The sequence below is a fragment of the Gavia stellata genome, chromosome 17, assembly GCF_030936135.1.
Source record: "Gavia stellata isolate bGavSte3 chromosome 17, bGavSte3.hap2, whole genome shotgun sequence".
Lineage (NCBI taxonomy): Eukaryota > Metazoa > Chordata > Aves > Gaviiformes > Gaviidae > Gavia > Gavia stellata.
This window is the reverse complement of record NC_082610.1, coordinates 1,291,859-1,310,041: the sequence shown is the minus strand read 5'-3', so window position 1 is coordinate 1,310,041 and position 18,183 is coordinate 1,291,859. Positions and strand designations below refer to the sequence as shown.

Genomic DNA, 18,183 nt, shown 5'->3' with positions numbered 1-18,183 from the left:
CTGCCTAACCTGGTGATAGAATCACATCCTGACTTACCCATCTGATCTAGCACCTGATCTGTGTGTGACATTGCCTGGAAGGACCATGTCTTGCAAAAGTAACTGCCAAAAAGCCCCTACACTCTGTCCTTGCCTCTTCCTTCTAAATTCTACCTTATTTTTCTGCGTATCATACTTTGTTCTTTCTCCTGGCTTTTCTTGTTCTGCATTTGACTTTCTGGAAGAAACTTCTTTGCTAGAGTAAAACCTGGAGCATTGCTACGTAACCAGATCTCTTCTTCCTCTTTTCTGTTTGGTTCATAGGCCTTTTCAACAGGAACCATCTCACCCTTTGTATTTATACACTGCCTTGCACATTAGTGTTATCACATGTAGAATTCAAAGTAGCATTCACAGATCTTGTACTGGGAAGAGAATCCCATGTGCAGTCAACCTTCAAACTACTGTCCACGATGTGGGCCTCTATAGCTTTGCAAGCGTTTTGGGAAAGGGACCATGCTGACCTCAAGTTATTCTAGTTGTGATCACCCGAGAGACAGAAATAAATTCATCCCGCTATCCCTTCTGAGGTTACCCCTTCCCAGCAATAGTTTCATTTTGTGCCCTAATTAATGCAAGTCACCAATGAGACTCAGCAGTCCAGTTTTCTGCCCAAATTTTCCTGTCTGACTTTCCATTGTTTCCCCATTCACTCCAGGGCAGGTCTTTGAGATGCACAGATTTAGACCACCTGAGGGATCCATATCACTGTTAATGAACACTTCTGGATAGTTATCTGGTATGATGCCGTTATGGCCACAGACAACAGAGTTGTGGACCTGTACTATGGCTGAGAGCATTGATGGGATAACAAACACACCATGGGGAGAGGGGTCAGGAACTCACCTTCTGTCTCAGGCAAGCCGGTGCAATCTTTGCTAGTTGTCCCCACTGTCCTTGTCCTTGCAATCCTCAGGCTGGTCCCCTTCCCTGGGCTGTGATTTTGCTGTGTCCTGCTCAGACACAACAGTCTTGTCAGAGTTGGCTTTCCATGGGGGCAAAGGCTCTTCTCTGTGTTCGGTGCCTTCAGCATCTTCACCTCCTTTCAGTGCAAGTGTTTGCCCCTGAAGGGCAGTGTCTTGGGTCACTTCCTCCCCTCTTTTTCTCACCAGCTGCCCTTGACCTGCATCCAGTCTGTCTCCCGTTGCTGTGTCAAGCTCTACTCCGTGGCCGTTTGTAGGGTCCTCAGTGGCCTCCTGTTCTGAAGCTGTGTTTTTCTCTAAGCCAGCTCCATCTAAATTCGCTTCCATGGGCAATGACAAGGTCTCCTCACTGCCGTGCCCGGTGGCTTGCACTGTGCTTGGAAGGCTGCTCTGGGAAGCAGTGCTGTTAGTGGTCTCCTCCTCCTGAGATATGTCAGCAGTGCCAGGCTTCCCATTGGCATCTTCCCCAACGTCTTCCTTACTTGGCTTGGGCCCTGGCTCTGAGTCACCTGTGCTGGCCACAGACACCTCCATGTTGAAGCCCTTCACTCCTCTCCGCTCCTCCATCTGGCCATTGTGGGCAGACTGGACCTTTCCACTTCGTAGCCTTTGTGATGAGGAGGCCCCATGATCTTGGAGGCTTGGCTGTTTCACCTTCTCCTCCAGCTCAGCTGTGCAATCCTCCTCCACCCCCTCCTCACCTCTGCTCTTCCGCTTGTCCGTGCCAAGGCTCCTCTGAGAAAAGGAGGAGATATTTAGTTCAGCTTATTAAAATACTGGTATATGGTATTCCTTGTCTATGATGGTTCCCAAAACTTGGGGAAAAATTTGCAGAGGCCATTAAGGGAAGTAAAAGGATGTAGGTGGAGAAGTGTTCAGGGACCAGAATAAGCGGGGTTGTGCTGACAGACGGTCAGTGCCTTGCATTTGTGAAGTTGCTCTCACATCATGCCATCTAGAGAGTGCTAATAAGGGGTACATTTACCCCAACATAGAGGTCTCCCAGCTCTGCACTGGCTGAGAGCCTCCAGCTTTCCTGACAGTGCATATTTTGAGAAAACTCAGTAGCCGGCCTTGACTGATGAACTCACCTGGCCATCAAGGTCATCCTTCAGAAAAGACATGTCCTCGCCTTCTTTTGCATCCCATCTGTCAAGAAAAAAAATATCAGAATTTAGGCCTTCAAGTTCTCATATGGCAAAGCCATTATCACTGCCTGACACCTGGGTAGGAATATCTACCAGGGCCATGCATTCCTTGTCTGAGCCCCTTGACCAGGCAACAAGAGCTAAAGGTGGCAGACATAAGTGGTCCAGTTCCTTTTGGCACCTGGAAAGCACTCAGCCCATCCAGAGACACTCATCTGAGACCACTAAAACTTAATGAACTGGTTGTTATAATTCTAAATGTAATGAAAACATAAAATCCAATTGCCAGAACAGACATTTGTCGTTAGACTCATAAGATACACAGTTTGCTTATGGCGATGTCTGCCACAGTCTTGTCCTGCTTGCCTCACAGTTCCCAAGTGTCCCAGATCTCCACAATGGCAGACAGTGAAGAATAAAATTGCTTTGGAGTAGCTTGGGAGATTGGAGATGTGGACATGTGCAAGCAGACTGCAAGAAGGTCCGTAAAGATCAGACTGAAGGTCCAGCTAGCCCAGGCTCTCTTCCCCTCTCAGCAACACCAGCAGATGCTTAGGGTAGAGTTTGGAAAGAGGGCAAATGCGTTTAACACCTCCCTAGTACCCTACCCAGCTTCCAGAACTGTGCAGCTCCGGGATTTCCTGAGCCTGAGATGGTATCTCTGTGTTGAGTCATGCTTAGTAGACAGTCTCTTCCAAGGATTTGTGTAAGTGCATTTTGACCCCATAATAAATTTGCAGCAGCTACAACATCCTGTGCCAAAGAGGGCCACAGCTTAGGTAAAGGCTGCATGACAAACTGCTTTCTTTCGCTTGTTTGAATTTGCTAGGGTGAATATAAATCTGAATTTACCCATGCAGTGCTACTGGGCAGGGAGGGGTCTCAGCAACCCTTACCTTCTCATATGTGTGCTTGGTGAGTTATATCACACACACAAACTTTTTTTATATATATACACATATATATAATATATTTCTCCCTGCCCCATACTCTTAAAACACAACATGTGCAAATGTGTGTGAGATTTAATTCTTCTCCAGAAGAGGCCAGTAAGCTCAGCAGAGTCTGTCATTTGGCAAATTTGGGCCAAGATACAAAAAATGAAAATGCACATTGAGGTGACTGCAGAGTCAAGCATTTCCAGAAGCAAATGTGTTACAGTGACCCCATGTGCTCTTGTGAAAATTGTGTGGGAATTACCATCACAAGCTCCACCATACACTCACGTTAAGCTGCTTCACACTGTCTTTTTATCTAGCAAAGTCCTTAGGGCAGGAGCAAATTGCATTTGCAAGCACCTCAAGGCACTCTCAGAGTGTGGAGCTGGGTACAGTGTCCTTAATAAGCCAGAGGGCAAAGCAGTTTGGAGCAGTCCTATAGGGCTTAGAGACAGATCCAGCACCCAAACCATAGCCAGTGAGGTCTTGTCCTGAATACAAGGTAGGTCCCTGGCACCGGCTGTGCCAGCTCAAACTGCAGAAGGGCCCCTTTTCTTGGAAGCAGCCCTCACCACTGGGGTTGTATTTTCAGCGGTGCCCTGCAAGAGCTCTGAAAGTCAGGCTGTACAGGTAGAGCTTATCGTACATAGTCAACCATGTTCAATTTCAGCATGGACTGCCCTCATGATCAATTCCCCTCTGCACTCAGCACTGATGCTGGTGGGACCGAGGACTGCTTTCCCCAGATAGATATCTAAAAACAGAGGAATGACTTGCTAGTTGCAGGTTTCTGCCTCTTCCTGCTCTGTCTACTGTACCACTGCATGGCTCCTGCAGAGCCAGCCCAGAACACACCACCCCCACAGGTCTAAAGATAGCCCAAACTAGCTAGACAGCAGTTTTGAAATATTCAGCATCTCCATCTGACATGTTCTTCCTCCCCATCATTACCGCTAACGCATCAGAGTGCGTTATTAATCACTAACATGCAATGAAAATACTCGGCGCATTCCCTAGCACGGCTAGTGCTATCCATAATAGATGCTCATATGGGAACTTGGCTCCAAATTCTTTATGGGGTAAGGTGCTCCTGGAAGTCACCACCAGATGCTCCGGATGGGTCTTACCACTGTTGTTGGGTTGCTTGGACTTAAATGGAGAGGAGTCTCTAAGTGATGAAGGCAGATACAAGCAAAGGTGAGGAATATTCAGCACCTCAAAGGCTCCCTGAGCTGAGGTTTGAAATTATAGGAAAAACTTCAGGAATGGCTCTTCCCAAAGAGAAGCAGTGGAGTAAAGTATGCTTTTCCAGCTTCAGAGACAAGATTACATGACCAGAGAGTCACAGGATCCCTTCTAGATCAACGGAGGACACAGAAGATGCAATGAAGAGGAGATAAGAAAAATAAAAGTCCATGAGGTGAGATGGATGGCCAGAAGGAGAGCTATTGTAAAGTGATTCTGGCAGGATGGAGCAGTCGGGTGGTGCTGAGGGGGGTGTCCATGCTGCAGCAGACAAATGTCTGCCTTCCTCATTTCCCCTGATTTTCCCAGGTCCACAGGTGAAGGCGAGGATTTTATGGCATGACTCCATGTTCCAGCTACTCACATCAGTAGCGTTTAAGATACTTCTTTGTAGTTTTAAATGAACCATGACTTCCCATCTAGTAGCTGATAAATATGAAGTACACCAAACAAGATTGAAAAAAAATAAATTGAGACACCTTTGAGCCCCATTTCTAATGGAGGATGTTCAGGGAGGAGTACAATGTATTGTTTCACTGTGAGATAAAATGAGAAAAAATAACAAGAATAAAGAATGTCTCTGTGGAGACAATAGTATGTAAGATTTTATAATTTCATCAGCAAGAGAACTTAGGCATCTAAACAGGATTGTAGCACCAGCCATTTTGGGGCCTTAAAGCCTTTAAATGGATATGAGAATAATATCCTGACTGAACCCAGCAGCCCTAGAGGAGTTAGATGCTCCGAAAAGCCTCCAAGCCTCTGCGCTGGAGGCACAAAAATGTACTGGAAAACACACCTTCTCAGTTTGTTGTGAGAAAAGAACTGTGGAAGCCCATGACAAGCCAGGCATCCTCTCTGCCATACATCCTCCCTGCAATACATCCTCTGGGCCTCCCAGCTGAAGGTGCTAAACCTCGCTGTGTAATCTGGCTGGCTGACCTTCCCCTCTCCCCAGATAAAGAACGCATCCCAGAAACAACTGTCACTTTGAACTGGTTGACATTGCTGCCGTGCTTTGACTCTGATGTGCTTCAAGCAGGCATGTCCAGGGCACAAGGGATCTTAAGCCTGCTGGACCCACTGCATAAACCTCCTGCTAATGGGGGGAGGTGAGAAAAGCAAGGGACTAATACTATATTATTACAGCAGGTAGAAGTGCTGATACCCAGGGATAGCCCTACTCAGTTTGAAATGATGCTAGCTGTCCTACTCGCTGGCAGAAGGAAGGCTGCCTTCAGTGACCTCTCCAAGCTTTGGAGCAGAAGAGGCAAACAGAGACCACCGCAGGAAGACACTCTGAGGGCCACTAATGAGATGTCAAACAGCGCTCCAAGCTGGCCAGTCAGAGGCTCTGAGGCAGTCTGTACAAAGCATTAAATCCCAGCCCAACATTATTTCTTTGAATTTCTGCCATAAGACAGCTAGCCAAGGCATTCCTTCTGGGCATGGCTCTGTGAGCTCAGCGCAGAAGGAAAAAGAAATGGCTCAAGACCCTGTTATGATTTCTGGAAACTAGTCAGCATCTGCCTGTCACAGGCACACTTTGGGGCATAAGTCAACCTTTGCCGAGGAGGAGGAAAAGAAATGGATACAAGGGAGTGGGCAGGCTCTCATCCCTTCCCCTGGGTCTGACAGGGCAGAGATGGAGCCCAAGGCAGGACCTGAGCGCTAGCGTTTGACCCATGGGCTGTGGCATGGAGGGAACAGATCATAGCGTGATCAGTCTGTCTGCTCTGCCTATAAAAGGGAAGCAAGAAACTCTTTGTCCATTCCAAGAAGCCGCTCAAAATCAACACTGCTCTTTCATTTACAGTCTACTCCCAGGACACATTTAACCAGCCATATGCATCTAAATTGTACAGCTAAAATGTACACAGAACAGAAAAGAATGACCACATTAGGATTAAACTTTAAGATTAAACACTGGAAAGCATGAGGTTTATCATGTCATCAGGTCCTTCGAACATCATCATTATTTTCTGAAGTCTTTCCTTGTATTTTGCTGCTTGGGAGGAAGGACAGGACTGGGCCACATCTGGATGAGCTAAGTCGCTGATGCTATGCCTTATACACCTGATCCTCCCCGAAGGGCCCTGAGACACACCCCAGCTTTCATGGTGAGACAAGGTGGGCATGGCCAACAGCTGAAGACGTGACCGGAATAAACCAGACGTACCACCACATGAAGCTGCCAGGGAAACCTCCTCTGTGCCTTCCCACCTCCCCAGGCCCTGAAGTGCAGGGAAATAAAAGACTTGAGTAGGAAGGAGAGAGAAAGGAAGAAAATGATCTTTGCAGTGGGTATAACTCACATTCCGAGCAAACACTGACAGAAACCATGAGTTGCTTGTTCCATGCGATTTCTTCCAGCCCTCCGCAGCACTGAGCATCCCTCCTGCAATGAGACACAATCTGCTCTGCAGCAATAAGGTGTCCCGTGAACCCTTCTCAAAGCAGAGGGGAAGGCACTAGATGTGCATTTTAACGGAACAGATGGATCAAAGTCCAAAGGAAAGGTGTTTCAAGAAACAGTGCTCTCTGATTAGCTTGAAGGAGACCTAGACAACTAATAATAACTGATCCAGTTAAGTTCAAAGGGAAGTAGAGACAGCAATGCTCCATCAGTAGCCTTCCCCCTGAATCCAGTTTAGCCCAAAACAGATGTGTGGTTTTAGGAAAGCTGTATTCTGTAAGAAGTACTATCTTTTAGAAAGGGTGATGACCTAAAGTCAGGTCATTTATGTCTGTTAAAAATCTTACAACCAGTGTGGGGGTAGCAGTGTCTGCCCAACAGCTACCTGTGCTTTAACATCTTATATATAGTATCAGGCGGATATATTTTTTCCTTCTGTTTCTCTTCTCCAGTGCAGCTGTTGAAGTAATTCCTGCACATAAATTTTCTTTCTGTGCCTCTCTCTGTCCCCCTCCCTGTCCCCAGTTCTTAGTTCTTCCCTCACTGCCTTGTAGCCTGTCCTTTTTTAAATTTTATTCTTATCTCCCTCTGTCCAGCCCCCTGTCCCTGTTTTTTAATTCTTCCCCCTCTGCCCTGTAGCCCATCGATTTTAAATTTTATTTCTGCCTCTCTCTCTGGCCAGCTCCCTGTCCTTCTTTTTACTATCACAAATAACCAAATTTCAGTGGCAAAGCTCAGAAGTAGAACGACGCTTATTCCTGAGGGTAGTTGTTGAAGTCTGGGAGTTTGGTTTCACCCTGATGGGTTGGCATCTTCAGGCGGGGCAGAACTGTGTGCAATCACTGCATCTTTCATAGTTTTGAACAGCAACATTCAGCCTGCAGTCTGAAGCCTTCTAAGGTATTCATAGAAAGTAACAACATATAGCAAATCTATGGGCATGCCCATCCTGCACATCCTCTGGGAACTGCTGTAATTCCCCAGTGCTGCAGTCAGCGGCTGGGGGAGGGCGAGCATGAGCACAGCTCATCAGCTTTTCTTTCCCAAGTACATTTTATTGAGGATGGAGCTGAAGAATAGAAAGGGGTGGAGTGTAACTTACAAACAAAGCTAACTTGATTATTTGCATGTTGTTGAACCTATTCTTCATGAATTTATCAGAATTAAATTTAATTTTTACAAGTATGATTAACTAAAAGGGCTTAGGAAGACAGAAGATAACCCATCTTTATGCTGTAGGTAGATTCCCAGGCCACAGCTTAACGAGCTGAGACTTACGGCTGCTCAGCTGCATTTCCTCAAAGCACAGCCACTGGAAACAAAAGAAACGATAAAATATCTCCAGGCTTAATACAGTGCCAGGCTCTGCATATTGGACCCACTACTGTCCTGACACAGCAGAATCCTGCACACACAGACCCTACATAACACTCCTCATTTCAGCCAAGTAAAAGCAAGCAGCAGCTGACCTCCAACTAATTTCTTCTGGGTAATGCTGCGAGTACCCCTATGAAGCACGTATCTGTTTATACATTTGTTTAACTGCATGGTCATAACTGACCTCGATGGTTGAAGAATGCTAACATTAAAAGCTACTGGAATGGTTTTGTGTTCTGGATAAATGAAGAGGCTTGGGGTATGTAATCAACTCTTCATCCTTTTGTTGCCCGCTAAAGGGCATGGCAGTGCTGTGAAGACGATTACTGTTATTAAACCGTCAGTGTGGCTCCAGGAAACTGGAAACTGCACTGAAATTTAATTATGGAGAGCAGCAGGGGAGGGGGGCCCCTGGGAGGATGTGGGCGAACCTGTAAAATGCACTTAGTTTTGCTGATATTCTGAAATTACTTCTGTGCAAATTACTATATTGTTTTGTGCTGCCCACAGCTGGCAGGAGCAGGCCACTTCCCTCCTCACGTCTTCAAGAACAGTTGCTTAAGAAGAAAAGATATATGTACCACAGTATCAATCCTAATTACTATTGGTTCGGTTGGGAACTATCTTTGGAGGCTGCTCCTCCATATCAGCAGTGCCTGGAAGTCAGATAAGGTGGGTTCAAAAGCTTGCTGGGGCATGTGCCAGTGCTACCCAAATCTGGTAACAGAGCAACCCTGACCCTGCAAAGAGTTATTGCAGCGGGTCAGTACAGCAATGACGGACCCCACAAGTACCACAAACCCCACAAGTACCACAAACTCCACTAAGTGAAGTCCTGCCAGACATGGTCCCAGCCAACGCAAACTCATCTGAAAAGATGCTGTCATGGAACAACATCTCTTTTTGTCTGTCTCTTCACAATCAGGCAAGGAATGAGACCTGGTCATGTGTATCACAAACACTAGTCCACAGCACTGCTGCCAGCCTCCTTACCTTCTGGCTCTGCCGGTCAGTCTGTCCTTTCCTTTGGCTCGGCTGCTCACAGCAGATACTGCTTTCGAACCAGGATCGCTCACATTCACTCCGTGCTGTCCTCCACCTGGAAGACAGATTGGAAATGCCATGCAAGAGCAGGCAGAACCAGCTGATGGACCACTGAAGGGGCCAACATCCTTCTATCACTGGAAAGTACCTCTGGAGGGGGAAGCCTCTGAAGCTGTATGCCTACTGTATGTATATTTTCTAAAGTAATAAATACAAATTGAGAATTTAGGGGTGTTTCTTCTGCATTTTTTATTCCAAATTCCAATTATAACTTTTAATCTTATTCTTTGGATACAGTCTCTCTTGCACTGTTCTTGGAAGACTTGTTCTCCCTTGCCACACAGCACAGACCGTATCACACAGCTATGAGAGCAGCCACGTGCTATGTCCCCAAAAGGCACTCCAAATCTGCGAGAGTGCCTGGAGAGAACTCTCTCCATGAGGGCATATCAGAGGTGCTGATGTTTAGTGGGGTGACGCCACTAAGTCGTGTGGTTTACTCACCTCTCCCGTCGGAAGGAAAGGACCTGTGCTGGAATTTCCTTGCGTTTCTTCCCCCTGAAAGGACAAAGCAAAGCATGCACAAAAGTGAGTGAGGCTCTGTAATGAACATGGAGCAGAAAGCCTGACGTTCAGGTAGGGTGTCACAAGGGAAAGCTTTGTTCTGCCAGTCCATCTCCTGAGAAACAGGAATCATGATGGACTTATGCTAGTAAAGAAGCCAGCATGTGCCACAGGGATCAGAGATGATGTGCTCTGGAATAGGATTGCCTCTCAAACCAGTGTTTGGGAAAGGAGGCAGTGCTGAGCCTCCGTATTGTGTCGTACAAGGTTACAGAAGCCACTGCTCTCCCTGGGAAGGTAATAAGCACTAGCACCCAGATGCTCAAATCCCATCCCCTGAGCACTCTGCAAAGCAGAGAGGGCCGAGACCCCAACACTGCGCTCAGAGGCGTTTGCCCAGGAAAGCAGAGTTTCACAACTGACAGCCACGAGAGCTGCTGTGGCACTGGATTTCGCACGATCAGCATTCACTAGCGTCAGGACAGAGTCTAGGTGTCCCTTGCCAACCTTTCTTATTGCTGGGATTATCCAAGGCTGGCTCCCCATCCTTAACAAAGTCCTCTTCAAACCTGCAGGTTAAAAACAGGCATTGTCAGACCTGACCGTTCTCCAGGATGCAAAAGCGTGGGCAGGAGACCTCGACACAACGCAGGCTCCAGCCTTCGGCCCTTCTGCACCTACCCACTGGCAAATATGTGCAGGTTTATCAGCAGGAGCTGAAACTGCATGCACTAACCAGGAGAAATGAGGCTGTGAGGCAATTCTACCCCAAAGGAGAACCTCTAAAACCTTTACATCAGTACCCATATGCATATATTTAGTTCTATGAACATCCATGAAGCCTATAGATGCCTGTAGTGTAGCTGTACAAGGTTCAAACACAGCCTCCCAAGCTTCTAAACACAATCTGATGTAGCTTCAGGACTTCTCATCTCAGATTAGACCTGTGGGTCAGACTCGTTTGGTTGGTTTCTAATCCTGCTTGTTTTGTATTACGGCTTTTCTCTTAAAAATTGATATACAGGAGAATAGTAGGGCTCAGGGCTGTCTTGCCAGCAACACTCAGCACCCACTTAAGTCAATCCACCTCTAATTACTGGGGTCTCAGTGACTGAAAATCTGTGTATTTGGTCCCATTCCTCAGCCAAAAGATTGTCCCATCTATCATCTGCCCTGTACAAACTCTCTCATCAGCAAACCTATGTACGATCCCCTAACACCACACCCTATCAAAACCTTATTCTGCTGCAGGTGCTAAGTCATCCTCCAAAGCTTTCTAGCTGGTGTGACCCATGTGAACAAGCACAGTTAGAGGGACAGTGTTTAAAGCAGGGAAGTGTCAGACCCCACTAAGAGCTCTCCCACATTGCTGTCCCCAGCATTTTCCCCCTGTCATATAGGGGGACCTTTGAAGTGATCCCCTCACACCGCAGGGCCTGAACGAGCTCAGTTCATGAGGTGTGGAGGATTTAGGCACGTTGGCCTGTCCTGTGATTGAAAAGGAGAAACAAGCAGGGAAGTGAGAAAACCTGTGTACTAGCAACATGAGTTTGTCTACCCCTGTTTCTAGAAGAGCACCTGCACCCTCCTGCCATTGGATTTGTGCATGTGGAGATGGAGACGATGCTCCAGATGTAGATTGAGCAGTGATTCACTCTCCCCTCCCTCCCACAGTCCATGTCCTGGTGAGACCAAAGGCAGGCAATCTTTGTCAGCGCACAATATCTCCTATCAGGGTAGGAGAAGACCTCGTGTCAGAAAGAAAATACAAGAATCACTCTGATATCTGGTCCCACTGATAGACATGGTCAGGAAGAGAAAGGGACAGCAATGTGGATTTGGTCACGGAGAGGCACATGACAGCATGGGATTTGATCAGCAATAAATATCTGCACAAGATCTCATCACGGGCTTTAAATGGCCTGCTGCATACAAACTGCCCCAGGACAGTGGAAGACCTACATGTGCTCAGACTTCTCCACATCCCAAGCCCGTCGCCACTCGCCCTTCGCGTTCTTGTGACGTGCCAGTCGCTCCAGGTCAATCTGATCTCGCTCCCTCTTCCAGCGTATGTATTCCGAGCGTTCCCGTCCAGTCATGGGGAAACTCAGGTCTCCGGGGCTCTTCTGCACTGACTTCCCACCATCCTAATGGAGGCAAAAGAGCTTCTTGTTAATAAAAATATCTGAAACAGCTGCATTCAGTGTACTTTGTACTGCCACCACCAGAAATGCTCAGTAATATTTGAAAACAACTTGGAGCAAGGTCAGCTTCTCTCTCAAAAGTGATATGCACACAGAGGGCTCTGCTTTACCCATAGCCTAAAAATACTGGTCCCAGGGTTGGCTGATTTTACAGAACGGGAAACTAAGGCAGGAAGAAGTCACATGGCTTGCTTGGAGTCACACTGTAAATCCATAGCCAAATCAGAACAAGGAAGCATTCCCTCCCAGGGATATTCAACAATGATAACGATAATTTGTGGCAACGTTATTTTTGAAAAGTTGTTCCACTTCATCCAGACTACATGAATAGCATTACATTTTGAAAAATTAAAATTGCTACCACCTAAACCCCTGGATTTTGCTATCTGGCTACATTCCTGTTGCCTAAATGAGATGGGGCTTCACTGTTGTTTCCCTGTCCTGAACTGCAATGTTTCTTTGGTTCTTGTAGCGATATTCAACCTCCTGATCTGTAAAGCAGTTGCCATAAGATGTAGTTTTTCATTCTAGATATTCAGTACCTGATTACAAACTTTTAAAGCATGCCCCTGTAATTCTGTGTGCAAAGGGCCACAGGATTACATCGCCCCATTTGTACTTGCAGTCACTTTAACTGCAGGCATAAATTAAGACAGTGGCTTTCACCTGCTGTGTTCCTGCTCACCTGAAGGTTTTAAAACCAAATGTTCTCAATTTTTCCTGGAAGATGCACTTTGCTAAGGTTTACTTATGGCATATAGTTAGTTCTTGGAGTGCTTGCAACATCTCCCAAGAGAGTTTCAGAGGTTGAACTCTCATAGAAGATGCACCGGGCTGATGAATCCCCCCACCTGAAGACTTTGGGACACTTAAAGTTATGCCTATGAAATCCTTCACACTGACAGGGCCAAGAAGGAAGATGGCCTTCTGTGACCACCAGGCATCCATAGGAGCCCACAGTCACAGGGCTGGGGCCAACCCTGTGCCCAGGACACACAGTACTGCGAGTACCAAGAGCAGCATTCTCGGAGCAGAGGGGCTCTTCACCTTCATTGCTTTCAGCCTCTTGGTTTATCACTCCTCCTATTGATAGACTAGTTAAGGGCTGCCACTGTTCAAAAATCTAAAGTGAAATGGAAAGGTAGTTCAGAGTTGATGGAGCACGTGAAGAGGGGCAGGTGGGTAACCCAGCTGTCAGGTTAACAGACATGGTGGAAACAGGAGCTGACTGGCTATGGTGTGTTGTCAAGCAACAATACATAGCGAACAGCTTAGTGCAGAGCCGAGTCCTGGGGTGCTAATTACCAGTGGATAGTTCATCGCTTCATACACGTGCCCTTCCATGCCAGCCACCCTCACCCCGTCCCCAAACAGGAATTAACTCCTTAGCGTTGTGCTGCTGATAAAAGCACAGCAGCGGGGAAGGAGTGACTGAAAGCCCTGTTACCAAGGAGACCCACCCCCCTCCGTGGGCTGGAGATAGGGTGGCAGTCATTGCTCCCCCATTCATTAGCTGGCAGGAGCTGGGGGACCTGAGACTGCATCCCCAAGAAGGGAGAGATGAGGTCCACGGAAAGGCAAGGCACACCAGAGCAAAGCAAGCACAAGCACTGGTCCCTGGGTTGTGGCACAGGCCTGGAGATGCTCCCCACAGCTTCCAGGCCCATGGCAAGGCAAGGGACAGTGGGTCCTGCCACGATGGATCCTGATGTGCCCATAGAGGAGAAGCATGCAAGAGCTAAGCAGCACAAAGCTAGTGAGAGCAGGGTTCAACCTCCAGAGCTGGAGGATAAGGGAAGTGCCCCATATCATTACCTTGACCCTTAGCAAAGGGGAAGCCAAAAGCACGGGAAAGACTAAGGCTGGTGCCCATGCTCTCTCGTGGGTAGATGCAGAGGTGGCCTGCAGAGCAGGGGGAGCTAGTCCCTGACCAGGGGCTCACCACAGTTGCAGCACAGCTGTGGTTAGCTGGACAACAAAGCTATCGTGCTCCCCTTTTCTGCTCTGGGGGGCTCAGCTGGAATTAATGTTTAAGAGCCCATCTGTATCCTCCTAATGAATCACACTGAGGTGGGGCTATTCAATTTGTGCTCCATTAATTAAGAGCATCTGCAGGCTCAGGGGAGCCAGCATGTCCTCCGGGGTTTGCATTAAACAGTCAGTGGGAAGGCCTGTGCTTTAATTTACCTCCATCCTACTCAGCTTCTGCTGAAGTGAGGAGCTGTAGCTAACACGGCTTGAGCCTTTCAACCCACAAGCAAATGGTTTGGGGAGAGAAACCAGCTAGGGCTGTGCTGCCACATGGGTGAGCATGTTACCCTTCGTAACATCCCTGCTGCTGTGCTAGAGACTTAAGCAGCCACGACGAGATGTGAAGGGCAGCTTTCCAGCGCTGCTTTGCTTCAGGTGTGTTAGCTGCTCAGCAAAGCTTGGGATGACGAGAGGGATGAACAGTGGGGACCACATCACAGCACACTGCTGCTTCCTTTAGGACTGAGGCAACTCTTACTGGTGGGGAGGCACATCCTATTGGTTTCCTCTTCCAAGACAAGGCTTCCCCCAAGGGGACATGGGGTCACACTCACCTTCCGGCCATGCTCGCTTTCTGGGCCTCTGTCACTGTCTGATCTCCTCTTCTCTGCTGTTCTCCTCTCCTCTGCCTGCAAGAGCACAGACACAGGAATTATTTCAAGGATTAAGCAAGGACTCCTGGCAGGGGAGTCAGTGCCTGACTCTGGGCCCACCAGGCCCAGAAAAGGTCAGCAAAAGAGGAAAGATTGGTTTCCAGGGCCCTGAATCACACTGATGTGGGAAAAAAAAAAAGTCAGAAAATAAGGGATATATGAGAAAAGCAAGAAAAAGGGATGTGTTCCCACAGGTCCTTCCTCCTCCCAAGCCAGAGGCAGAAAGGTGTCCTGTATGGTCCCATTTCTTTCCAAGGCAGACCAAGTTTCAGGTACCTTTTCAGATTTGGGCCGAAGACCCAGCTTACGATTCATCTGTACGAGAGCTGGAAGCCCATCTAAGATGCAGCTAAAAGCCAGCGTGGTAAAGTTGGGAGTGATTTTTGTCCCTGTCAAACATGGTGCCCTTCTACCGGGGTCCATCTCTGCTTCCACTGGGTTTAGCCATGCAGCTAAGCTCTGCTTTAGTGCTGACATCCCCCTGCCTGGGTAGGAGGTGAAAATTAGCCCCTCTATCTTAATGAACTACAGACACTAAACATGAGGCATGCCGCAGGCCAGGCAGTTCTCTGCCCCTACGTGGGATTGATAATACAGACACAGCCATGTTCGAGGCCAGGGTGGGATCACAGTGGGTCTTAGCAAAATAGTCCGCAGAGCACAAATATCTTTTAAGAAAGGCTTTCTGCCCTGATTAGATAGTATTGTCGGGGTGCCACCGGGAGGGCTGCTCGCTGTTGCATGTGCTAGGCAGATGAGGGCAGGGTACCAGCCTGCCCCCCACGCTGCTGAGCCCCTCAGGGCAGGGGGTTGGTGCTTGCTCAGGGCTCTGCCCTGGGGTGGCTGCATGCCTCCGTGAGCAGCTCCCACTCCCACCCGGATGCTGCCATAGCATGTGATTTGCAGCATGGTGGCTGCCAAGTGGCACAGCATTTATCACGGCTGCCTCCCCCTATTTTGTAACCGTACATGGCAGCCCTGGGGCCGCCTCGCACAAACGCTGCCACGAGCGGAGAGGCCCCAGCGTGCTGCAGCCCAGCGGCCCCCCTTGCGCCCAGAGGAGCCCAGGCATCCCCAAATTCCCCTCCCTGCTGAACCGCTACGGGGCTGACATTATCATGCTGCCGTTTTGCATTGCCAAGCAAAGCTGAAACACAAAGAGGAAAGTTGCAGCACAAACTGCCAGGTCAGCCGTTCGAGAAAGCGTCAGTGCCGTGAGGTCCAACCCAGGCTGGAAACAGGACTTTTATTCCAGTCATTTGCCAGCCCCAGGTTTAGCCCAGCATTATGGGACTGTATGCGGGAAACTTGGGATACCAGTCTCAATACCTGCCGGCCCTGCCCAGTCTCCTAAGGCAACTGATCCCCACTGCAGCCTGTCCCCGCGTACCCAGTGGGATCATGCAGGGAGCAAGCTGGGGGCAGTCTTTCTGGGGACTGTCCACATGTGCTAAATCTGAGGCAGGTGGGAAGCGTGACCATGTAGCCAGTGCTCATGGACACTGTGCTCAGTGCATGACAGCTTCACTGGTCTGACTCATGTGAAGCTGGTGTAGCTCCAGTACAGGTAGAAGCTTGTGTAAACAGATCCTTGAAAATAATGAGGAAGATGTTAGCTATATTGTCCTAAGGTTTTTCAGCAAAGATTTGGGAAAAAATGCAGAGGAGTCTGTGCTCAGAGAAGCCACCCCTCACCACATCCTGGCCTGTTGCTAAACGGGCCAGGATATGGTGAAAGACAATACTGGGTATTTATTTCAAAAGGTTGCTGCGAAAACTTACATAACCAAAAATGCTCCCTCTAGGCTCAAAGTCAACTGCTCGTCCAGCCCCATTTGAGAAATCTAGTAGCCAGGGATCTAACAAGTCTCTGCAGCCCCAAACTGAGACCTTGCATTTATAGAGAGATTAAACCAGCAGAAAGCTGGGAACTTGCTTATTTGAGGAGGCTGGCTGGGGAGCAAGGAGCAGATGGATGTTTAGCTTTTAAAGCAGCTGTAAAAGAAACTCACCATTTTAGAAACACTACAAAGGAGCCAGCTGCTGCAGAAGAGCTGGACCCCTCTGTCCCTGGGGGAAACCTTGTGTGGGAGGAGGGACAGGAGAGAAGGAGCACTGATTGCCTGGGAAATGCCAAAGACAGGTCACAACTGATGGGGAAACTGAGGCAGGGAGCTGCATGGGTGTGCTTATTGTTTCCTCTGAGTCTGCATATTTCTCATGCAAGCTCATGCAAAGAATGATTTGGTTTGGACCCTTTACAATGCCTGATTGTGTCCCCGAAGACAGGAACCGGAAAGCCAGAGCATCCGCACAGCCGGAGCACTGAGCCAGGGTGTGCAGGAGCTGCGGGGGGAGCAGTGTGCCTCTGCCAGTCTGCAGCCCAGCGCAGCTTGACTTCAGCCCGGCCTCTGCCAAGCGAAGAGCGAGCTTGCGCCCAGGAAATGTGCTGGGACGGCCCAGCTGAGGCACCGTACTGCAGCTCGCGAGATGCAGGAGAAGACGCAGCTCCTGCGTGGCTGGCCAGCGCTGAAGACCTGCGATCAGAGGCTGTCCTGTTTTGGGCACCAGCTCTTCAGTGCTCGCCACAAATCGCTCTGTCACAGAGCCACTGTACAACTCTCCATCCTTTTACACCCCTCGCTCAAAGCCAGGCTGCCTTTTTCCTTAGTCTGCTTCTATTTTTGCTTCTCAAAGGGCACTGTGGAAAACAAAGAGGACCAAAAAAATCTGGTTCTCTTCTACCAGAAAAGCAGGTCTGAACTCTGCAGTTAAAAAAACATGGTTAGCTTTGCTTTTGCACTGGCTCAGGAGCAGATTTTCACATTTGCTCTGCGCTGCCCCAGAGCTGCTGTTAGCCTGTTATGACACACCCAGGCCATGGGGAAGCAAAACATGTTTTTCTCCTCCTTCCTCCTCTCCGCCCCCAAAATTATGAAATATGACAATGACATTGTCATCTCATAATTTAACTGTTCCTGCACAGCCTGAGAAGAGATGTGAGGAGGGAACAAAAACCTGAAGTAGACAGAGAAGATTACGTTCATTTATCCTGAGATTTATGCAAGGATTTCTCAATTTCTCAGCCACAGAATGGTCCAGGGTGGGGCAGAGCCTGCTCCTAACTGGGATACGGCACGGGATTCCAAATGCTTTCTGATGTTGGGTTTGTCTGACCTCCTGACGCACATATACCCAGCTAATGTTAATGTGCAATGGTGACAATGCTGATGCTATTATCCAGCCCTGTTAAGCATTGTTTTATACTAACAGCTCTCCAAACCAAAAGCTTTGACAGGCTTCGACGTCTCTGGGCTACTTCACTGTCTTCTTATTTTAAAAATAAATACCAACAAATGTGTTGCATTAACCTTTTGGTACCCACTTCTCCAGGCACGTGTCGACACCAGAACTGGCACTTCTTCTGCAGGAGGAGATTTTTGTAAGAGCTTAGAGCTGGTTTTCCAGTGCTTGGATCCCCCACTGGGCAGGATTTTTGAAACTAGTACATGAGAGGATATTTTTTTCTAACTCTTTTGAAAAATCTGCTTACTAATTGTGCTACCTGAAGGGAGCTAAAGACTTTTCAGCCACCCTTTCT

General features: G+C 48.3%; 1 protein-coding gene across 1 annotated transcript in view; it reads right to left on the bottom strand.

The window, feature by feature from the left end:
- Window positions 1–891: 891 nt before the first annotated feature.
- CCDC9B (coiled-coil domain containing 9B) overlaps window positions 892–18,183 on the bottom strand; it is a 41,030-nt gene continuing 23,738 nt past the window's right edge. Inside the window, exons 7-13 of the mRNA XM_059825885.1 lie at window positions 14,484–14,558; window positions 11,657–11,841; window positions 10,202–10,263; window positions 9,635–9,688; window positions 9,080–9,185; window positions 2,054–2,111; window positions 892–1,697 (exon numbers count right to left, since the gene is read on the bottom strand). Coding sequence (XP_059681868.1) covers window positions 918–1,697; window positions 2,054–2,111; window positions 9,080–9,185; window positions 9,635–9,688; window positions 10,202–10,263; window positions 11,657–11,841; window positions 14,484–14,558 — 1,320 coding nt within the window. The 3' untranslated portion in view covers window positions 892–917. The remainder of the gene's footprint in view (window positions 1,698–2,053; window positions 2,112–9,079; window positions 9,186–9,634; window positions 9,689–10,201; window positions 10,264–11,656; window positions 11,842–14,483; window positions 14,559–18,183) is intronic.